At 40.4% G+C, this 24458-nt stretch overlaps 1 protein-coding gene across 1 annotated transcript; it reads right to left on the reverse strand.

Annotated features, from left to right (window-relative positions):
• Positions 1 to 723: 723 nt before the first annotated feature.
• Positions 724 to 17596, reverse strand: CHI3L1 (chitinase 3 like 1). Its single transcript, XM_012547799.3, has 10 exons — positions 17377 to 17596; positions 17002 to 17031; positions 12883 to 13084; positions 11551 to 11607; positions 9383 to 9533; positions 7081 to 7205; positions 2931 to 3045; positions 2322 to 2504; positions 1603 to 1719; positions 724 to 1412 (listed from the first exon to the last, which is right to left on the reverse strand). The coding sequence occupies exons 1-10, from the start codon at positions 17399 to 17401 to the stop codon at positions 1275 to 1277; spliced, it is 1143 nt and encodes a 380-aa protein (XP_012403253.1). The 5' UTR covers positions 17402 to 17596; the 3' UTR covers positions 724 to 1274.
• Between the last annotated feature and the right edge of the window lie 6862 nt (positions 17597 to 24458).

Below are 24458 nucleotides of genomic sequence, written 5' to 3' on the forward strand. Positions count from 1 at the left end.
TGGATATGAATACTCTACAACCTGGAGGAATCCTTACAACTATGGAAACTCCAGAACCAGGTTTGAGCACGGGGGAAATGGGGTCCTGAAGAATGGAGGGGAACAGTGACTACAGGGATAGGATGTAAAAAGGATTATGAGACTGGACCCTAGGAAAATCAGAGAAGTGTGGTTTCCTCTATACTCCATGATGGAGTCCTGGAATAATTGGAATCATAGGATCTGAGTTCAAATCTCAACTCCTACTAGTTGTGTCAACTTGGGCAAGTCACCTAAGTGCTGGAACTTAGATTCCTCATATAAAATGAGTTAATTGGCTTAGGCAGAGGACCTATCAGGGCTCAGAATCATAGGACCTGAGATTTGGAAGGGATCTCTTTCCTCAGTAGATATCTACTAGAACCACATGTGAAAGGACTGACCACTATGATATTCCTAACTAGCGCTGTACTTAGGGAAATGTCTCAGAAGGAGAAACCCACCCATCACTTTCAGGATAGCCGATTCCAATTCTTGGTAGCTCTTAACTCCAGCTTTAACATTCTATGATGCTATGAAGTCCAGTATCCAGCCTCTATGGGTCTATCCAGCAATTGATATTATTTCTCTTTGGATCAAAGACTGAAATGTGAGTGGAGGAGAGAAGTAGAGAGGAGGGCTTTGGAGAGGACGTGCAAAGTGGCAGGCGCCACTAAGGGGACAGAGATGGACTCAGGACCAAGCCGACTTTTGAATTGTTCCCTTTATTATTCAAATAAACAGTAAAGAAAATAGAAAGGAAAATCCTTCAGGGGTAAAGCCAAACTCTTCTCCAAGGAGAACAAGCAAGACTATGCAGAGGCCCATCCTAGTGCAGGGCCCTGGAATAAGAGGAAGTATTGCCATTCTAGGTTATGGAGTGAGTATCCATCAATGACTGGGGTTTGAAGGTTAGGGGGCTTAGGTATCAGCCCATGGACAGCTCCAGGACCTGGAAGCCCACTGAAGCCACCATCAAGTTTTCAATGGGGGCCAGACTTGGTCCTGGTCTTCAGTCCTCACTGCCTGTCTCTCCCCATTCTCCCAACCTCCCAAAGTGGTCCCTGAAGCAGAGAATAAAAGTGAGGAATACATTTGATCTTTAACAGACATTCTTATGACCAGGGCAGTTTCTTACCATAGGACACATTTCCCATACCCAGCTCTTACTCCTAGCTCCCCAGATGGGGTTAAAAATTCTGGCCCCAGAGCAGAAGCAGAAAGAATGGGAAGCAAGACAGGTGGTATGTTGGGATCTAAGTAGAGGAGAGGGCAAGCTTGATGGCCCCTGTCAGGGGGAAAGGCTTCTGATTGCAGAAGGTACCCTGGAAGTCATCCAAGTCAAGGGCCCACACCATGGCTCCTGCCAGTTGCCTGGTCTTCAAGTATTGGGCCTATCAGAGTAGATGAAACAATGAACAAGATTAGATTTCCCAGAAGACAATAAAGCACACACACACACACACCCCTCACAAATATACAAGTTGAATCTTTGGAGACTCAGCCCCATGTTCTCCCACCCTGGAAACAGGGATGTTTTTCCTTCCTTCCCCTCCATCCTGAGACTAGCAAAGGAGCTCCTACCTTGGCTGTGACACTTTCCTGATCCTCATATCCTACCCACTGGTTGGCTTTTGTGGCATAGGGGACCTGTTGTTCCAAAATCCTCTTAACAGTGGCCCCAGGGAGGAATTCACAGACCTAAAAGGGGAAAAAAAAGAAAAGAAGAGGTACTGGTTGAGAATTTTCTCAATTAAAGAGGCCCTAGGACTGTCTGCCCCATATTGACAGTCCTTTACTTTTCTGGTCCCCACTTCTGCATGAAGCAGAAACACACAAACCTGGTTGACATGAAGAGATTAAAATTGACTTTTATACAAAATGAAATGTCAAGTGCCTGGAGGGGAGAATTCTGAGCTGGCTCTTCCCTGGTTGGAAAGGGAAAGGGAGGAAACAGGTGATACTTGTCAATCAATCAACAAGCATGTTTTAAGAAACTATTATGTGCCAGGAACTATGTGAGGTAAGGGAGATATAAAGACAAAAATAAAAATCTCTTCCTACAAGGAGCTTATATGAAGACCACATGGCCACACAATTAGGGGATTCAGTATAATAAGAAAGGTAGATTGGGGCCAGGTGAGGAAAGGCTTTATCCTTCCCCCCATCACCAACTCTCATCTATGAGGTTTTCTACTCTTATTCCCATCTCCTATAAGATATACCAGGTCTAGTGAAAAAGATAAAAATTGAGAAAGGTTAGCAGGAAGTGGTAGGGAAGGAGACTTCTTCCTTTTCATTACCTCATAATAGGCCAGGATCCCTTGCTCCCCTGTGTAGAGTCCTGCAGCTCCAGGTCCCAGGATCGGTGCTCCAACTTCAGATTCTGAGGAGGCTAAGGTGAATGTATTCGCAAAGGTTGAGATACCCATAACCACTTTGTTGGCTGGGGCTCCCTTCAAAAGCATATAGTTTACAGCATATCTCTGGGGAGGAAAGGAAAGAAAAGGATATCATTAACATTTTTTATGCAAAATCTTCCTCTGGGGCTTTCACCCAGGTCTTGTGATTACTGCTTTCTCTACTATATGATGTTGCCCATCTTGTGGACTAGCCCCTTGGTTCTCAAAGTGTAGTCTAGAAAATGCTGATCTCTGAAACCCTTTCAGAAAGCTCACAGATTCAAAATTTTATTTCTGACATGGTCAATATCTGTAAATATAACCCACATAAACAAAAATTCTTTGGAAAGATACTCAATAATTTTTAAAAATATAAAGATACTGAGAACAAAAGTTTGAGAACCAGTGGACTAGCCTATTGCCCATTAGGGGGATTCTTCAGTGCTACCCAACCAACTTACTTCCATGTTTTCAATGATCCTCTTTTTTCCAAACTTCAAGGATACTTACAACATTGCTGTAGCTATCATCCTTCTTTCCTCTGTATAGGGGGCTGTGGTGTCCTACCGTCTTTTGCCAGGCTCCATGGAAGTTGTAACTCATGAGATTGATAAAGTCTAAATATCTGTAGCAAGAATGACAGTGGATTGGATTGAGTTGGAGGAGAGGGAACCAAAAATAACCAAAAACTTCAGTGCCATCATCATCACCAGGCCTTAAAAAACCTCAAACTCTACTATGTGAGGTAAGATGGGACAAAAATGTGACCCAGACAAGTCCCTGACCCCTGGAATCATGGTTCAAGGCAGACAGCCACATCACCATATATTCAGATAAGAATAATCCTTTATTCCCTCAGGATCTTATGGATACTCCTATAATGCAGGTCAAAATCTTTCTATAACTTGGAAGAGAGTTTTTGGGAATCCTTATGGTCAACAAATTCATCATCCTATAGTCAACCTTATGATGAGCTTCTCTGATTTTTGATTCAATTCAAAAACATTGATTAAGCTCCTAGGTGCAGAAGATCAACTAGTCAGTCAATAATGAAGATCAATCAGTTAATCAACAAAGTCATTAAATGCTAATTATATGCTAATGCTTGAATTTTAAAGAAAAGACAATAAAATAGTTCCTGTATTCAAGTGGATTTTGTTTTTATTGGGGTGAAACTGTACATACTCAGTTAAGCAAATATGAAATATATAGCATCCAGCTGTAGCTAGTATTTCTATGGCAAATTAAGGTTTGTAAAGCCTAGACATAGGTTATGTCATTAAGTGAAGAGGCCACCATTACTGCCTAGGGGGATCAGAAAAGGTCTCACATAGCAGCAGTTGGACCTGACTACTTTTTGGCTGCAGATATGTAACCATTTTCCATGCCTTTGTCCCTGAAGCTTTCTGAGGATGGTGGTTGTTATTATTTGTCCTTCTTCTCGAAGAGGACCATGATATTAGGGGTGCCATGACACACAATTGAGCTGGATTTAAGTGAGGGAGGGCTGTGCAAAGTCACCAGCCTTTCTCCTCTGGAGCCATCTGGGTGCAGGGACAAGATAGAGATCAGGATGACTGGACAAGGATGGTAGAATCTGCCAGATCTTAAATTCCGCTGGCATAGACTTTGGGAAACCCAACATCACCACTAACTCAAGGTATATTGTTCATGTAGGATGTTAGTGGAGGTTCATAAGGGAAAGAGAAGCCATGCTTAATTAATGCAACCCATTTCCAGTTACCCGTTTGTGCTTCACCTGATCTATGGATTTCTGGTCCATTTCTTTAACCCTTTGGTGAGTGGATGCTTAAGGAAGGGCAAATTTGTTGTAGTATATGGGCCTGGGGGTTGCAAGCTTCTTCTGTAGGAATAGGGATCCCAGGATTGAAGCTCTAGGGCTGTGCTCTCCTCCAGGAGCATGGATAAATAAGGGTTAATTTGCATGAATGGTCACTCACAAGGTGACATGGGAAAAGGTGAAAAGAAGTGATGAAATTTTCATATGTCTAATAATTGATACTCATATAGCACATTAAAGTCCTCAAAGCACTTTACATAAATTTTCTAATTTAATTTGTTGTGATAAAGTCCCTACCCCTAAGAAACAAAATTAGTTGAATCCAACAACCATTTAAGTGCCTATAAACTCTATTCATTCTTTTGATTCAGTTTGGGGTTCAGAGCCCTTCATAAACTCTAACCTTTCCAGTCTTATATCTGACCCCTCCTCCATAATCCAATCCAATGACACTTGTCTCCTGGTAGTTTTTTGTACAAGAAACTCCTACTCCTGACTAGGAGTTTCCTTGGGATATTTATCCATGCCTTGAATTTCCTTCATCTGTATCTCAACCTCCTGGCTTTCCTGGCTTCACGTCCTAGCTAAAATCCTATGTTACAAGAAGCCTTTGCCAATTCTTCTTAACGCTAATGTCTTCCCTCTATGATTATGTCCAATTTAGTTTGTAGAAATCTCATTTATATATAATTGTTTACATGTTGTTTTCCCCATTAGACTGTGAACTGTCTCAGAGCAGGGATTATCTCTTGCCTTTCTTTGTCTCTCCAGCTTTTATACAACAGTGCTGAATAAATATTTATTTATTATGACTGACGCACTAACATTTGCAAGGGGTAATGGCATCAAGAGACTGAACATTGAATGTTTCAATGTGAAAAGATAAATGTACTGTTGAGGTCTACTTATCACTTCTTGGCACTTCTTCCCTGAATTATTATATATAATATGTCTTCTATATGATTATACATCTTTTAAAAGATTTTAATTGATATTTTAGCTTTCAGTCTCTTATGTCTCCTGTCCAATGTCCATTCAGCTGTCAAAATAATCCTCCTAAGAAATTTCCTGCTCAAAAGCCTTGGGTAGCTCCTGATTGCCTCTAGGTTAAAACACAAACCCCTCAGCCTGACATTTAAGGTCTTACACAATCTGACTCCAGTCTTTTTTTTCCAACCTTATCTCAAATTACATCCCTTCATAGACTCGGTATTATAGCCAAATTGGACCTAGAGCTCTACCCCAAACTCAACTTTCCTCCTTCCACTTTCCATTTTTGCACAATCACACAAATCTCCCCCCATGATAGAAAGATTTTTCCTCTTCAACTTTACCATGCAATATTAAAGGCAGCCCCTATGAGAATCCTCCCAATGAAGAAGAATGGCAGAGAGGCAATGACTTCAAGGCAGAGAAAGAGATGCACATTTAGGGGCACCTATAGAGAGATTTTTCTTTTGCTTTTGTTTTATAATGCATGTTTGTTACAAAGATTTCATGTTATTTATTTATTTTTCAGTGGGACAGAGGAGATGGAAGGAAAAATTAATGCTTGATAACTTAAAAAAGTAGAATTTAATTTAAAAAATCCCAATCACAATTCACCTAAAAAAAGAGGAGTAAATTCTTTAATGATTAAATCAATATAAACAGAAAGAAAAAACACTACAGAACAACTGAAGATGATTGTTGGGAAATTATGAAGAACAAAGAAGAGATATGAGAAACCATACCTCAGCTCATCCTGCTTTGTAGAAATGTGGGGGTCGGGGGAGGAGAATGGGAAAGAAACATATATATATAAAATCAGATTTTTTTTCTGTGTATTTATTGGCTTGGCTGATTCCCCCCCCCCCTTTTCCTCTTTGTCTTTCTTTAAAAAATATTCTTTATTATGAAAGATGATTCCCTAAGAAGGGAGCTGGGGAGAGATACAGGGGGAAATTTGGACCATGTAAAAATAAGATAGTAATAAAATGATTTTTAAGAGAATATGCTGAATGCAGGGAACCATGTTTTTGCCTTTCTCTGTATTCTCTTCTTTGCAAAGTGCTTGGCACATAGTAAGCATTTAATAAAATCTTGTTAATTGACTGACTAATCTCTCTAGTAGTTAATGCTTTCATTCTCTCTCCTCAAATTACCTTGTTTTATTTTCTGTGTTCATATTGTATCTATCCACTCTGAAGAACTGAGCTCTTTAAGACAGAGTTTTTCATCTGTGTATGCCCAACACACCCAGTGCCTTGCACACAGTAGGTGCTTAATAAGGGTCCACTTAACTGATTGAAAAGACAAGAGGGAAACATTCCTGTCCTTGAAGATCAGTTTTTTTTTCTCTTATCTTAATCTCCCCTGAAGAGAAGAAATATATGAAAGGCCTCAATGAACTGGGAAGCTGACACAAAGGTAAGGTATTGTCATTATTCTTCCCTTGGCAGTCATAGCACCATGCTACTCCCATCATTGTTGGGGTTATCATTATTTTTGTAGAATTTGATTCTTTGTCTCATCTCATCCCCACAATAGTCCTATGAGAAAATGTCTAATTTTTCATCTTCTTCCTCTCAAGAGTTAGCACAAACTATTCCCCATGGCTATAATCTAACCTGTGAGCAAGGGACAGCTTAGTTGGGGATACATAGTCATAGTTGGGATTACAAAGGTAGCAAGGAGATAAGGTCATATGCAACTAGTAGCAGATCTGATTCTAAAAGCCCAGTCTCCTGCTTCCTGGTTCTCTGCCCTGTCTATTCAGTAGCCAGATTGGTCAGTGTCAGGCAGGGAAAGCAGAGGAACAAAGATTTGAGAAGGGTGGTTGGGGAAAAGGAAATGAGGGATCCAAGAGGGAAAACTTACTCAGAGATCTTGCGGATGTCATAGCCTGCATCAAGTGTCACCCTCCCAGCAGGCAATGCTGCACTAAGCAGAAGTCTCTCCTTTCCAGTCCTCTTAGCTTCTTTGGAGAATTCATCTGCCATTTCCTAAAAAGAGATACACTCCATACTCATATCCTGCTGGGAGTCTCCAATCGAATTTGCCTTCCTCACTCTCCCATGACCAATGCTAATCAACCCTGATGGAGCTTGAGCAAAAAAAAAGAGTTCCTCATCCTTTCATCCTACCCACTCTTTTTAATTTATGAGGCTATTTACATCCATTCATGCATGCCAGATCTGAATTATCTACTCAGCTAGAATTAAACAGTGACATGGAAAAACCTGGACAAGAAAAATAATCTTAAACTCTATCCTATGTAATGATCAAAAATCTAGAGCTCTATGAGACCTCAGAAGCTTTCTAGTCCAAACCCTCATTTTACCAAAAGAACTTGAAGCCCCAGGATGCTTTGTCCAAGATGATATAGCATCAGGGAAAATTTTGAACCCGAGTTCTCTGACTCTAAGGCTCTTTACACTGCATTTACTCCCATTTTTATGTTTTCTTGGGAAGCAGCTCTCCCACCTGGTTCTACTTTGCTCAAACTAATAAAATGAGACTTTGCTTCCCTAGCACACATGTAGCATAAAATGAAGAGAAATTAGAATGAATTCTGTAGTCAGATCTTTTTTTCTTAAAGGGATTTTCCCTGGAGCCTAGTTGTAAACGGAGACATTTGGGTTGTCCCTAAACCAGAGCTGGTCCTCACTGACTCAGATGTTTGCAAGGTAGTAGGCAGCCTGGGATAAAACACATGTCAAGAAAGGAAGGGAGGAAGGAAGGAAGAGAAAGAGGGAAGGAGGGAGGTAGGGAGTAAGGAAAAAAGAGAGGGAAGGAGGAAGGAAGGAATGGAGGGAGGGAGGGAAGAAGAGAAGAAAGGAAGGAAGAAAAGAAGGAAGGAAAGAAAGAAGGGCAAGAGGGAAGGAAGAAAGGAAAGCATTTATTAAGCACCTACTATCTACCAGGCCCTTGCTAAGCACATTAAAAATATTATCTCATTTATTCCTCACACAATAACTCTAGACGCTAGGTACTAAACTTGGGAATTAGGTGAGCTAAATTCAATAATTGAGAGATAGCAGGATGTCCGATCATCTCCTGTCATCTCAAAGCAGGGAGAGAAAGAATACCCTGTAGAGAGTCACAGATAGTGGGGGAACTCTGGGTAAGGTATAGGACCCTTCAGCCCAGAGGGAACTTTCTGACAATGTCTGGTTTGGCTCCCCACCTCCCTTTGGTGTTCTCACCTTTTCCTGAGAAGTCAAGGAGGGTGTGACCACCTGTGTTCTACATAAAGCAAGAGATGGTTACAGGATGCTTATAGTTAGCACCTACTCAGTCTGATTGATGATCTAATGGTTCTCTGGTTCACACATGCTCAGTGTGCTGTAGTGATGTAATTGAACTAGGGTATTTAAGGTCTGAGAAGACTGGAGGGAGGAGAGTGAGACAAAGGAGAGTGCAGAGGAGAGTAAGAGAGTATGAGTGTGAGAGTGTGAGAGTATGAGAGTATGAGAGTGAGTGAGTGAGTGAGTTCGATCTCAGACTCACAGACTCCAGACTCCAGAATAAAGACTTGAGGCTTAAGAATAAAGACTCCTGACTCTATCCCTGACCATCCTTGTGGTGACTCTCCTGCTAAGACCAAGGCTGGTCCAGAGATCCTCCAGAAAGCTAGCCCAGGACATTACAGTACCCCACAGTCTTCTCATGATATCTGGAACAGATATTTCCCTAGCCTCTAGGTACCCCATGGCCAATGAGAAGATCTGTTCTGTATTATCCATAAAACAAGAATCTCTATTTGGGCCTTCCCTCCATTAATGACCCTCTTCCCTCTGTTAATTATTTCTTATTTATCCTATATATAGCTTGTTTGTAACTATTTGTTTGCACATGTTTGTCACTTCCATTAGATTATGAGTCTTTGTACCTCCAGAACCTCCCACAGTGCTTGGAATGAAGCAGATGATTAATAAATGCCTATTAAGTGACCAACAATCTCTCATTCCTATTCTAGAGCCATTCAGTTTATGAAGTCAGGAAGACATTCTCAGTGTTCACCTCGATACTCTCTGCTACAGCTGGAACCTGTTTCCTTTGTTCTGTCCTCAGCAGGAGAGAACCACTGCAGACAGTTACAAGATACATGCCCTGACATCTGCTCAACTCCTCCTAACCTTTTTTTCCACCCCTCCTTTCCACCCCCGGGTTTCCATACCTGAAGCAATAAGGTGTAATTTTCTTTCTCTCTCCGTCCTGGATAGAGCCAGGCTAGGTCCAAACCGTTAAAGTTGTACGTCCTCAGGAATGTCGTGACTGAATTGATGAAGGTCCTTCGGCTCTCAGTTTGGGACGCCAGGTCAGAGAACCTAGAACCCGAACCCCCCCGATTTGTAAGTTCATGCTGAAGGATGGCAAATGAGAAAAAGTTCTGACCTGGGATTTAAGACACTTGGTTCTAGACCTGGCTTATGATATGATTCACTCATTATGTAACTGTTTACCAGTCAATTCCCTCTATCAGCCTCAGTATCCTATGCTATAAAAAGAAGGTGCAATCTCTAAAATTTCTTCCAGTTCTAGGTCCTTAGAGCTAAGGCTGAGATTGATCTTGGACTATGTCTAGCTCAATCCTCTCATTTACTGAGGCCTGGAGAATTTAAATAGTGTATCTAAGAGAGTTTAAGAAATATATCTAAATCCACACAGGTAATAACAAAGGGATTTTAATAACAAATATTATGTATATAACAAAATAACAAATAAAACAAACAAAATAACACTTAATATCAAAAAAAAATGTAATAACAAAAGATTTAAACCCAGGCCCTCTATCTCTAATCTCAGACCATGTTTCACCATACCATACTGCCTCCCCTTCTTTTACAGGACTATTTTAGTCTAAGTATTGATTATCTGATGGGAGGCAGCAGTAAAAGCATTGTACTTAGCACTGAAAAGTCTGTCCAATACTCTGATTCAAGGCTGCTCCAACCAAAAGCCCCTTGTAATTTCTCATAGCTTGTATCTAGTTTGTCCCTTCATGATCTGAGAACATTTCTTGCTATCTTGCTAGTCACACCTTTGGGTCTTCCACAAATTATATCCACTTCCCAGAATTCCATCAAACCTTTCCTCTTCCAGATCCTGTCCTTCTTCCAATCTCTACTCCCACCTCCTCCTCCAGAAAACCTTCCCTCACTAGCCGTACTTGGCTCAGTTCATGCTGGTTGTGCCCCACAGAACTGATGACAGTGAATGTGTAACTATGTGATTTATAACCACTCCCTTGACCCTACATCCTAGGTTTGTGTTTTTCACACATAATACTCCATCTTCCAGCTTCAAGCATTTACTTCCCCATTCTTTACCCTGGTCTCCTGACTTCCTTGGCTTCCTTCAATTCTCAGCTAAGATCTCTGAGTTTCTGAAAGAAAACCTTTTCCCAACCTCTTTAATCTTTCTCATTGTCGCTCCTCTGTTAATTATCTTAAAGTAAGCTGTAAATGGCATGTTTATATATATATATATATATATATATATATATAGTTATTTGCCATTAGTAGATGCCATTAAACTATGACCTGAAAGTTTGCATCATATTTTTGCCTTTCCTTGTAGCTTCTGCTCTTAGCACAGTGCATGGGATGCAGTAGGTATTTACTAACTGCTTGCTGATGGACTGAATATCTATTCTGCACTACCTAGAAAAAGAGCAGTAATGAGTGCCCTGTGACTGAGAAGTCTTTGTGCAGACAGTGGATGACCAATTGTCTTAGTCCATATGAATGATATTCCTTCTGAGATACTAATTAGGCCAGATGACTTTTGAAGACCATCCCAATTCTGACACATTGTGATCCTGTTCTATAAGAACCTCTTCTACTCTCATCCAGACAAGTGTTCAGCCATTAAACCTCTGCTTGAAGTCCTCCAGTGATGGGGAACGAACCACTTCTTGAAGCAACTTATTGTCTTTTGGACAGCACCAATAATTAAGAATGTTTTCTTCCACAGTCTAAATCTCTCAATTCTGTCCAATGGACCTGAGCAGAATAGTTTTAATTCTTGTTTCTGAGGCAGGAATTCAAATATCTGAAGATAGCAATCATCCACCCTACAATTTTTCTTCTCAAGACAAAAAATTCCCAATTCCTCCCAATCACTCTTTGAATAGCATAGTTTCCTTTGCCCTCTTCATTTAGATCACCCTCTTCCAGTTAGTCAATGTCCTGGAACTGACACAATACTCCAGATGTGATCTTACCAGGATGGTTTAGAGCAGGACTATCTGAAATCTTACCTTCCCACCTTCCTTCCTATTTTACTCATGGAATGAGAGGTTAGTGGGTAAAATGAGTTTATCTAGGAAGGGTAAAATCTTACCTCTTGGTACCCATTCTCCATCCACCCACAGACAAGAGTGTCTTCAGTTTGGGATTCCTGTGAGGCAAGAAAGAAGAAGAGGATAGCAGAAGCTTTCAGACAGATGCTGGATAGCCATCTCCCAAGGATGCTCTAGCAGGAATTCTTGGTCTTTGGGAGGTTGGATGAGAAGGCACCTACTTTCCTTCCAAATTAAAGATCCTGTTCTTCTATGGGACCCTTTTATCCCTTCTCACTATCAAGAGGTTCATCAAAAATTATTAGGTTATTTTATTTAATATATAGAAAAATAATATGTAGAAATAATATATAGGAATATATAGAATTTAATATATATCTAATATATAGAATTAATATATTAATATACAATAGATAGAAGGCATTAGAAAGTGCCTTATTTAAATCTTTTTTATAGATGAGAAGTCTCCTTAGAGAAGCACAAGTAATAAGAAGGCTCATAGAATTATAGATCTAAAGTGGAGGGACCTCAGAGGTTATCTAATCCAACCTTGTCATTTTACAGATGAAAAAAGCTCTTAAATGGCTTGTGTAACTTCATACACCTAGTAAGCAGCAGAATCTGGGTTTAATCATATGTATTCTGATTCTTTTTTAAGGCAGCTTCACCTATCTGCTTTCTGTTGTGTCCTGGCAGAGAAGCTTTAAGATGGATGCAGTGGAATCATGGCACCTTGGAATCATAGACCATCCAATCAGTCCTCTGCCTTCATGAATATCTGCTATTGGCTGATGGCTATTGATTTCACAAAACTGGGAATTTGTCTACTCCCCAAGGAGGAACATCTACAGTTAAGAAAGAATGCTCTCAAGATATTTAGGGCCTGGCAAGCAAAAACTCCAGCCTCCTACTTTTGACTTCGAATTCCATGTGGCAGAAAGAGCATTAGGTTTCCAGCCATAAGACCTTTGCTTGAATTCTAGCTCTACTATATACCAGATATGAGACCAAGCTATCTGTCTTTAGGTCTTGATTTGCTGAATTATAAAATAGCAAATTTAGAAAGTTGATTGTTAAAGTTTCCTTGAACTCTAAATCCTCTACTCTTGTGACTCCCAGGACAGTGTGGCAAGCTTCTCAAACTCAGTTCCAGATGCCTCTTGCTGATCTCTCTGCCTCCAGAGGACTCCTGAGTCCAAGCTTAGAGTTTTTAAGTATCGACCACAAAAATCTACTTCAGGTATCCAGGATTATGTGCATTTCTTTGTTCAGTTGGCAAAAAAATTGTCCCACCCTGGTTACTCTCTTTTGTTCCTGCCCTTTGTCTGTTCTCAGACAGGAGGAGGAAAGGGAGAGGGGCCCGGGTGGCTCACCTTTGTTTGAGATCATTCAGAGTTTCATAGAGCGTCACATCATTCCATTCCCAGGTGTCAATCTGATTATTGCTTATGTTGGCAAAGCTGTAGATGACATGGGTGCACAGGTTGGCATCAATATTATCCGGAAGGCATGCGGCATCTCCATCCCGGTACTGGGACCAGCTGGTGTAGTAGCAGACCAGCTTGTAAGCATAGCCTAAGAGGGGCAGAGAATAGGTGCATGGGCAGGACCCCATGAGTCACTATTCTGAATACTCTGTGAGAAGAGCATTGACAGGACTTTTTTTTAGGTGGGGGGAGTAGATGGGTACATAACTAGAGAGAGAGGGATTTGGTCCCTGGCTTGGGAAGCTCCTAGACTGGTAGGGAAATGATAACTCCCATCCTCAGGGAGATGCCAACTTAATAAGGGAGGTGTAATTGAATTCTTACTCTCAAGAACTACAATATTAACTGCCCAAATAAAATTGACTGTTAATGATATCGTTGTTATTGTTGTTCAGTCATTCAGTCTTATCCATGAGGTTTTCTTGGTTAAAATACCGTCATTTATTTTCCATTATGTTTCCATTTTACAGATGTGAAACTGAGGTAAATAGGAATTAAGTAACTTGCCCAGGGTTCCACAGCCAACAAGTGTCTGAGACTGGATTTGAACTCATCTTCCTGACTGTACCACCTGTTAATGATATTATTATCTCCCAAAAAAGGCTAGGGAGAAGACAATCGGTTATGGATCGATACCAGATTAATGAACACCACATTTTCACAATCATATAGCTGAGTGAATAGCACAAAGGATATAGGATCCTAATTTACTTCTTGTTTGTTGCTTCTGTAAAGCATTTGATTCAGTAAAGCAAAACTCAGCATAAAATCCTTCTCTCAGTAAAATATCTCACATGCCAAAAGCATTCAAAAGTTTTTGACAGATATAACAGTGATGACTTTGTTCATCTCTGATTGTAAGGAGTTAAATAGGAAGAAAATCATATTAATATAGTGGAAAGTACCAAGGAACTATGGACCAAGTATGGAACACAAAGGGTTTGGGCATCTATGAGTTCATTTAAGGAAGACTTCTGGGAGGTAGTAAGTTTTGAGTTGAGTTTTGAAAGAGAGGACACACATTGATTGAGAAAGGGATTTGACAAAATAGGAATGCTGGAAGACAGATACATTCATCCATTCAGCAAGCATTTATTAAATGCTTGTTTCCTATCAGGAGCTATGCTTAATGCTGGAGACATGAAGCCAAAATAAAAATAATCCCTGTTCCCAAGAAATTCATATTTAATTGGTCAGAAACAACCTGTCCCCCAGATTAGGAATTACAAAATAGCAAAATGGGAGGGAAACATTAGCATCTGAAAATAATAAGAAAGGTTTTGTTTGGTAGAGGGCATCTGAGCTGAGCCAGAAAGGAAGCTGGGGAGGGCAAGAGATGGGATTCCAGGCATCATGGCTCCACCATATGCAAATAAATATAAAATAATACTTTTTATAGGGGAAATAATATAAAACATATTTGATTGGAATGTAGCATGCATGAAGGAAAGTAGTGTTCCATAAGCTTGGAAAGAGACAAATTGAGAAAGACTTTAAAAGTCAAAGGAAGCGGTTAGAATTTTAATGAATCAACAAATCATGGATACCTATTATGTGCCAGGTATTATACTTGGATGATAAAAAACTTCTGCCATTTCTTGAGTGGGAATGCTGTGGTTGGAGCTATGTCTTAGGAATGAAACATCAATTTAATAGCTGTGTAGAGGATGAATTGTAGGCGCAAGAGACTTGAGGTGATTTAGGAGGATACTGAAATCATTTAAATGAAAGGCTTTGAGGTCCTGACCTAGGGGGATGGCCACATGAGTGGAAATAAGCGGTGCATAACTGAGCTGTCATGAAGACAGAATTAACCAAACTTGGCAACTTATTAGTCCTAAGGAGTGAGGGGCTGAGAAAAATTAAGGATGCCTCTGACCTTGCATTAGATTAGAAGGATGGTGATATCCTCAACAAAAATAAACAAAAAAATCAGGAAGAAGGGAGGATTTGAGAGGAAAAATAATAAGTCTTGTCTTGAGCATGTTGAATTTGAGGTAGTTTTGAGTTAGTTTGATGACTAAGGATGCTGGCCTTGGAATCAGGAATCCTTCCTTAGACACTTATTGGGCAAGTTAATAAAACTTTTTCAGTACCAGTTTCCTCATCTAAAAAATAATATAATAACTGCATCTACAACCCCAGAGTTGTTATGAGGGCAAAGTGAGATAATACTGTAAAGCACTTTGCAAACTTCCACATGCTAGTTATTATTGTAATAATTTGAGATAACTAGAGGACATCCAGTTGGAAATGTCCAGTAAGCAGTTGGTGATGCAGAGCAATAGTTCAAGAGAAAGACTAGGGCTGCCTTTATAGCTCTTTGAGTCATCTTCATGGAAGTAATAGTTGAATCCATGGGCACTAAAAGGATCATGAAAAGAAAGTACAAAGAGAGATGTGGAAAGGGCATAGGATAGAGTCATGGATATACCCTTATACATTGGAGATGGGACGAAGATGATCTTGCAAAGGAGGATTATCCAGACAAGAAGGAGGAACCAAGGGAATGAATACCCAGGGAAGAGAGGGTGTCTTGGAGGAAAATATAGTCAATTGCCAAATGCTCAGAGAGGCCCATGATTGGTGGTCCATGTCCGTAATCCTTATCATTTGGGTAGTTGAGACCAGTGGCTTACTTAAGCTTGAGAATTCTAAGCTTCTGGAAACTGAGTCAATAAGATATCTGCACTACATCTGGCACCAGTATGGTGAGCCTCTGGGAATAAGGAACTGAACCTGAGCAAGTTAGAAACAGAAGCTAGTCAAGCTCTCAAGTCAATCAACATTATTATTGGTGGTATTGGATCATGAATGGCTGCTATACCTTCAGTTTGAGAGACAGGGACACCCAGTCTCAAAAAAAAACAAAACAAAACAAAATAACTGCTGCAGAGAGAGCAAGAAGGATAAGGAATAAGAAAAGACAATTGGATTTGATAATTAAGACATCATTGTTAACCTTAAAGATAGTTGTTTAAGTTGAATGATGAAAACCAGATTGCAAGTGATTTAGAAATGTAAAATCTGAACAAAAGATAGCTCAAGGTAAAGGAGCTCTATTTTCTCAGTAAAGTATGAGGCAAAGTCCACTGTTGAAATGAAGAATAAGGGGACGGTATATGAAGGGAGAGAAGAGAGAAGAGGAGAAAGAAGAGAAGGAGAAGAGAGGGAGAGGGAAAAAAAGGAGAAAGGGGAGGACAGAAGAGAGGGGAGAGGAGAGGAAACAGAAATCTTCCTTTAGATACTTAACTGGGCAAGTTAATAAAGCTTTATCGGCCTCAGTTTCCTCATCTCTAAAAATAAGTATAATAACTGCATCCCTGCGGAGGATGTCTTAGAGGAGGATACGTCGCAGAGAGGGCCATGTTGGTCCACATGTAATATCTATCACTTGGGAAATTGATGTTGGTGAAGATGAGAGAAGATAAGAGGAGTGGAGAGGAAAAGAGAAGAGAGGAGAGGAGAGGGGAGAAGAAGAAAGAAAAAGGAAGGGAAGGAGAGGGGGAAAAAAGGATGGAGAAAAGAGGAGAGGAGAAGGGAGGGGAGGGGAGAAGAGGAGAGAGGAGGAGAGGAAAGGGGAGGAAAGGAGAGGGCAGGAGAGTCGTTATAGTATGTTTGATCAGCATTCTTGAAGCTACAGTAAAGTTCTCTCCCATATGTATTATTATCTTTTGTAAACTTCTCTTTACTGTACATGACCTAAAAGGCCCCCCTTTCCAATCCTCAGCCTCTAGATAAGCTTGTATCCCAGGGAATGTAAGTTCCTTGAGTGCAGGGAATGTTGTCTTTTTCTCTCTTTCCCTAGAGCTGAGCACAGTGCCTCTCACATAGTAGGCACTCTATTTATAAACATGCAGAATTGAATTGAATTCAAAGTGCTTGACTGGGCCTAAGCTGCTACCCAGAAGCACAAGAAGGAGAAATTCCCAAGGATTGAATCCCACTCTCCCACACATACATTTCCACTTTTTCTCCCTCCCCCCATTCTCCCATGATACTTACTGTATTGGAACAGCACCAAGAGGCTGAAACCTGGAAGGAAATAAACCTACTGTCAGAAGGAGTTATTTATCTTGGGTTCCACCGGGCCATTTGCCTAGCCCCTCACCTCCTCACCCTGTCAAGCTGTATGTTATCCATTGTCCCTGGGGCTTTTCTAGAGCCCAGCCTTCCAACTTCTTCCCAGAAATCAACCTGGACTGGAGTCAACCTTCTGTTTTCCCCTCCTAGCCCGATACCAGTCATGGGTATCCTTGGACAAGTAGGTGGTAGGCTGGGCTCCCAGAGATGGGCTCATGGCAGAGGGAGCCACGTATAACAACTTTCCCCCCTGAAAATTCAGGTTTCCCAACTCCCCTTGACTGACTCCTCACAGACCTATCTCAGCTGCTCTCAGACCCATCTCGGCTGGGCTGCAGAACGCCAGAAAGCTGTGCTTGCTGTCGGTGTCAGCTGCCCACTGCCCGTAGCTTTACTGCCAGTCCTTGTGTCTGCTTCCCTGCTGCCCGTATGGTCTCCCCCAGCTCCTGGCTTCCTTTTATCTAACTCCACTCGACTCCTTTTCACCCTAAGCCCATCCTAGTTTACAAGAATCAAGCAATTCATAAATAAAGGAACTAAAGACTTAGTGGTGGTGTAGTGCTTTGGGCAAAGAAAAAAGTGAGTTGTGAAATGCTGAGAATTTCATAATCCCCAGGATTAGTATTTTTTTGAGTTCTGCAAAGGGTAGAGTCCAATCTAATGGGTCCTGTCATTTGCCCTGGCCTCTGATAATGATCATTACCTCCCTTCCCAAATCTCACACTTCATCTCTCTACCTCCCCAGACGACAGACCTCAATGCCCCTCTACCAGAGTGAGCCTCATTTCCTGACACCAGCTCTGTTTTTCCCACTCTCGGACCCCCTCCTTGCCCCAGTTAGGGGTTTCTTTCTCAAATTGCTTCCCGGATTAAATTGCTGGAATCCTTCATCTATGCAAACTTCTTTCAAATCCCTCAGCCTCTTGGTCTTTAGCATTAATAGAAACCAGCCCAGGGAAATGATGCAATTTGTAGATTCCCTTAACAAGGCCCCTGTTTTCGCTCTGGCAAACCAAGACTCGGTGCCCTAAATTCCCCGATCTACTGTACAACATTGTTGACACAGGTTGCTGGAAAAGAAACTGGCTTAGGATTCTGAGAGACGGGAAACCATGGGCAGGAAGGGATGGAAACCACACTGCTCTCTTGTTTTGGCAGGTTTAGTCCAAAAAAGTGGATATTTCAAAATAGTACAGGACTCATGTCTATTCGGTTTGGCAGTCTGCACGGTGTGCTTTGTGGGACAGGTCCCAAAGGCTATCACACGATTCTGGGAAGCCTTGCTATTCCCTAGGTTTTGGGGTGCTATCTTGTGCCAGCAGCTTTTCAACCTCTTATTTGAGCCCCTACCCAGAGGAGTAGAGCAAACCATTAGTATTAGTATAAGGCATTTAATAAAATAGAGGAGCAAAATATATCAAAGGTTTTGAATTAAATAGGCATACTTCCCCTGCCATGTGTCCCTGAGGAAGTGCTAGGCTCAGCTTCTTGTGGACCACTCTGCTTCCACAACACAGCAGGAGAAGCAGAGCTCAAGGTATACACAGCAAGGGCTCAGCAGCAGAACTAAGGGTGATTAGTTTCTCACTAAAGGAACTATTGGAGAGAACTGTTATTTCTCCTGGGTAGGAGAATCAGGTGATTCTTGAAGATCAGAACACAGTTTCAATTCTTCTCTTCTCTACCTAACCCTCTATCTTCTCCCCTGATTTTCCTCAATATCTTTGAAAACTCATCGTCTCCTGGGAGAATATAGTTCTCAGAGTAAGCACAATTTCTGTGTTTGTGTACATATCCCTTCTATCATATTTTTCTAATATTCTTGTAATTTGACATACTTCACATTAAAGTCCTCAACATCCTGTGGAGATCTGATCTAGAAGGAACTATAAAGCGGAACCCAATATACCATCCCCCTGCCTTAATACTTTCTATTCCCCATTGCACATTGGAGATAGGTAGTTCTGCTATCCATTAAAAGTCTGCAAAACATTTAGGTTGAGTGGCCACTGTTCATTAAGCTTTATGTTCTTTCAGTTCTCAACTTTCCTTAGATGGACATGTAGAGGACTGTTAAGTTTTTGCATATTCCTTTCTAGATCTCGGTGGGCCAAGGGATTGCACTAGGGAATTAATGTAAGCAAATTAATGTAATGGGAAGGAATAAAAGAGGGAGAGAAGGAAGGAAGGAAAGGAGGGAGAAAACAAGGATTTATTAAGCACTTAGTGCCAGATCTGTGCCAAATGCTTTACAAATAAAATCTAATTTGAACCTCACAATTCTGAGAGTTAAGTGCTTTATCAATCCCCATTTTATAGGTAAGGAAACTGAGGCAAACAGAGATTAAGTTACTTGTCCAGGATCAGGGGGCTGGAATTGAATTCAAGTCTTCCTGACTTCAGGCTTGGAGGTACCATGGAGAAATGGATAGAGAGCCCATCATAAATTTCAAAAGAGGACTTAAGTTGCACCTTAGATACATATTGATTATGTGACATCTAGACTTCAGGTAATTCTGGATGACTATATGTTATAGAGCAGTTGTTGACCTGCCCTGGTAGATACAGGTGAAATTATAAGTCTAGTTAACCAAACCAAACAAACTGATTGAACAAATAAATAACTAGCTTGATAACAATGAAGGAAGGAAGGAAGGAAGGAAGGAAGGAAGGAAGGAAGGAAGGGAAGGAAGGAAGGAAGGAAGGAAGGAAGGAAGGAAGGAAGGAAGGAAGGAAGGAAGGAAGGAAGGAAGGGAGGAAGGGAGGAAGGAGGAGAGAGGGAGGGAGGAGAGAGGGAGGGAGGAAAGGAAGGGAGGGAGGGAAGGAAGGGAGGAGAGAAGGAAGGGAGGGAGCGAAGGAAGGGAGGGAGGGAAGGAAGGGAGGGAGGGAAGGAAGGGAGGGAGGGAGATGAAGGAGGGAAGGAAGAAGAAAGATTAGATAGAAAAATAGACAGATAGCTTTCCCCTAATGATTGAGCATTGATTGTCTTAATTCTAGCTGGTTGATTCCTTCTTAGCTGACCTCTTTCTCGTCTACCCCAGGACATAGAAATCACATCCTGAAAAATATACAAGGACACTGATAAGAAGGCTGCTATATGATTATATCGAGATGGGTGGCTATTGTGGGGGTCTGGTCTCTGTATGGGGTGGCAGATGGAATTCAGGGAGAAACAAGGGTAGAAAAGCCAAGAAATACCAGCGGTTAAATCTCTCTTGGATTGTCAAATCAGCACCCGGACAATTCCCTACCTGATATCTGGCCTGTTTTTAACTTGTTAAATCAATGAGGGGCAGTTCTGTTAATTCCCCACAAAGGCTTCCTGTCCTCAAAAAGCTAAGCTGTTCCCCATTCCCTGAACTCTCAGCTTGTTTGTTCCCATATTCACCTGAAAATAGCCTCTCCATCCCTCCCAAATGAATCCAAGTCTCTCCTTTTCCAAATCCAGCTCAGATTTCACCTTGTCTAGGAAGCTTCCCCTGATTAGCCCCACTTAAGGCTGAGTGCTACTTAACTTATTGTTTGCAGGCTTGCTCTCTCCAAGTATTTATATCTTGGTGTACATCTGCTTTTTCACTATTCCTCTGTGTGTATTTGTCATATATGTGAAGGAGAGAGATACTGACATATAGACAGAGACACAGAGAGAGACAATGAGAGAGACAGAGATAAAAATGGCTGATGGCTTCCTCATCTTTCCCAGAACTCCTAGTAGCTGAGACCCTATTTTTCTCATCATCTTGGGAACTCTGCAGGAAAGAAGAAAGAACTCTTCCAGATAAGACATAATAGGATTAAAAAGGATAAAAGCAGCAGATTCCAGAGCAAAAGAAGGTCAATAGACAGTATATTGGCCTTAAAATTTGTAATGCTAGAGTACAAAGGACTTAGCTAGTTAGTTTTAGGAGTTTGTAGGGACTTGGAATAAAGTTCTGCAGGGCATCTAGAAAGAAAAAAAGTACACTCACCAGAGAGATATCTATAGCCATTCATTTTCTAAGTAGCCTGACACATTTTATTTCTTCACATGTTTCAAAATAAAACTGTTCTATATTTAAATGTTTTTTATTAGCCCAAAGATTTGCAGGGGACCTGAAGAACTCTAGTGGAAAGCTAGAAATAAACTGAATGTAGATGTTCTTAGGGTCCAAGCTGAGCCATTATCAAACAATTATTGGAAACTCTTCAAGTTTGAATCTGAACCATGTGAATAGAAATTCAGATTTTAAGCCAAAGGATAAATTTGATACTCTGCTTTATAATATAGTTTTAGTTTTAGTACAGTTGGTACCGTACTTTTACCTTTCTTTGCATTTTTTTCATTAATTCCCTTGATGTTCTTGAACTGTTGTTCTTCCAGATGAATTTTGTTATTATTGTTTTCTGGCTCTATAAAGTAATTTTTTGACAGTTTGATCAGTATGGTGTACATGTATAGAATATATAGATTAACTTAGACAGAATTATCATTTTTATTATATTAGCTCAACCTACCCATGAGCAGTTGATATTTTTTCAATTGTTTAGATCTGACTTCATTTGTGTAAAAAGTGTTTTGTAATTGTGTCCCTATAGTTCTTGGGTTTGTCTATACATGGCATTCTGTAATTTCCTGGCGGGTTCTTCTGAGAAACAATAAAAATTGCCCTCAGTATTCTTGGGGATCATTGGCAGACCATGTGGGTGAGTTCTCTGAGCACAAGTCCCAGATCATCAGCTGCCTATTTTTATGTTTCAGGCTGAATGACCTGGAGATATCTGAAACTCAACTTGTGCAAACTAAAGTAATTCTCTTTCCCCATTCTTCCTCCCCAACTTTCCTCTCTTCCAGATTTCTCTGCTTCTGTTGAAGGCACCCTCATCTTTAGGCTTCTTTAGTTTATAACTTCAGAATTATTCTGGACTCTTCACTCTCTTTGAAAAATTTTTAATATTTTTATTTTCTCCAGTTACATGTAAAATAATTTTTTTCCATTTTTTTCAAAACTCTTGAGTTTTGTATCCCCATTATTTAACATAGTGCCTGGTACACTGTAAGTGCACTATAAATACTCGTTTAATTTGATTGGGGCAAAGGGGAAAGAGAGAGACAGACAGAGAGAGAGACAGACATGGGAGACTGGAGATCAGTTCAATAAGCACTTATTAAACATCTATTATATACATGCCAACACTATTATATATGTACCAACCAAGTTGTTGCTTTATCATTCAGTTGTATCCAACTCTTAATGACCCCATGGACCATAGGATGCCAGAGTAAATCCATTGGGGTTTTCTGATAAAGATACTGGAGTGGCTTGCCTTTTCTTTCTCTAATGGATGAAGCAAACAGTGGTTAAGTGACTTGCCCAGGATCACACAGCTGAGGTCAGGTTTGAATTCAAGTCTCCAGGTCCAATGCTCTATCTCCAGCCACCTAGCTGCCTCAACTCTACAAAAATACAAAAATTAAGCAATACCTGCCCTTAAGGAATTTATAGTCTACTAATTTCTTTTAGCTCTAAATCTGATGGGAGTCAGTGCCTTCTATATAAAGTGACAGGAGTGAGTTCATGACCTGTAAAGTCTCATCTTGCTCTAACTCTATGATCTGATCATCTTTGATCTGCATACAGGTAGATACAAAATGAGGTAATTTGGGTTGGGGGAGACCCTAGTAGCTTGTGGGGGTGTTTTGTATAGAAGGTTCCATTCTAGCTGAGCTTTGAAGCATTCATAGAGGGAGCGAAGAGGAGAAAGTGCATTCTAGGCATGGAAGGCAGCCAGCCAAAACAGAGGCGAGAGATGGAAATTGGAGGAGTCTAAATGACATACAGTGATGAGACCACTTTGGTTGGATGGTAGGGTATGTGAAGATGACTAATATTTAACAAGGTTCAGAAACTGAGTTGAGAGCCCAATTGTAGAGGGTAATTAATGTTTGCCAAAATGCAGTTAATTAAAACTTTCTCCACCTGGGCTAATTCACCCACCTGGCTGCAGACATTCTGCTCTTCCATAAGCAGAAGGAGGTAGAAGTTGCTTCTTTCTTTTTCTGACATATCCTCAAGCTTCAAATTTCAGTTGGGAAAAAAAAAGCCTTAAGCTACCAATATTGCCTTGTTTGCCAAGTAAAATCCAGGGCTTTGGAGAAAGCCTGAGACATTGGCATTTTGTTGGTGTTTAAAATTCAATCTGTACTCCAAGAAAAAAGAAAAGATCATTGAACAAAAGCAACTCTTCCCTCACAATCTGTGTTAGTGTTGACCTAACTTCATATGTCTTTGTCTTCTTCCCAAAATATTGAACAAGCTGCAAGAATTTCTTGGGTTCTACGATCTTCTAACCTGACACACATCAGGCACTTAATAAATGCTTACATAACAAACAGGCATTTATTAAGTGCCTTTTGATTGATCCAAATTTTTGACTTGTGATTTTGTTAAATGTCCTTCTTCCTTTCCCCACTCCCCCAATTCAGGACAATGCTAAGCAAAGCTGAGTACCCAAGTCTCCTCATTAGGAAGGACTGGGTTTAGATGATGGGAAGAACTGTCTTTGTAGGTTTTGGGCATTAAACGCTGTGTAACATAGAGAGTTGGAGAAATTGACTTCTTTGGGCACTTTTAAGGATATGATAGACACATTTTGGTCTGATGACTTGGAGATAATTCTATCCATATTTAAGAAAGTGGGTTCTCTACTTATGATTTTTAAATCTTATGTAACTGAACCGTCTGACAAAGTAAACTTTCTCAAATCTCTCCATTTGCAATAAAAACTTATTAATAATAATGTTAGTTGTTATGAGCTCAAAGGCAGAAGTGAAAGGAGGTGAGATAAATTTCAGTGCCTTTCAAATTTGATAGAACCCTTCACTTTAAACATTTTAAACAGATCTTTGGTGGAACATTACATTAAAATAGTTATTAAATGCCTTAAAAAAATGTCTACCAGTAATGAGAGTCATTATAGTGCAATAGAAAGATTGTGAGATCTGCAATCAAAAGTTCTGTGTTTCAGTCTCAGTTTTAGTATTCATATTTCCTTGAGAAGTGGAGAGGCTATAGAAAGTATTCTGGTTTCTCTTTCTCATCATCATCAAGTCCTCAGCCATAAAATGAAGGAACTGGATTAGGTTATTTGCAAGGTCACTTCTAGCTCAAATTTTAATATCTAGTATCTCTCCAATATATTCTGCTATCTTTCGTTGCTACACTAGAATGTGTAATTAAGATTGTGGTTGAGAATTAGGTTAGGAAATAGAATGGGGTGGGGACAACAAGAAACTCACCTGGGATACAGTCACCAAGTGGGGAAGTGAACAGAAAAATCCTTTCTATTTTAACTAATTGTTCTTGATAACTAGGTACTAAATTCAGTTATTTCTGCACTAC

Source organism: Sarcophilus harrisii, chromosome 4, assembly GCF_902635505.1.
Source record: "Sarcophilus harrisii chromosome 4, mSarHar1.11, whole genome shotgun sequence".
In the NCBI taxonomy this organism is placed as follows: Eukaryota; Metazoa; Chordata; class Mammalia; order Dasyuromorphia; family Dasyuridae; genus Sarcophilus; species Sarcophilus harrisii.

Coding starts and splice junctions, on each gene's coding strand:
- CHI3L1 (XM_012547799.3), bottom strand. CDS start 17,401: ATGGGTCTGAGAGCAGCTGAGATAG. Junction 7,206..9,382: donor ATTACACCTTATTGCTTCAG/GTATGGAAACCC, acceptor ATCTCTTTTTAG/GAAATGGCAGATGAATTCTC. Junction 1,413..1,602: donor AGGAAAGTGTCACAGCCAAG/GTAGGAGCTCCT, acceptor CTACTCTGATAG/GCCCAATACTTGAAGACCAG.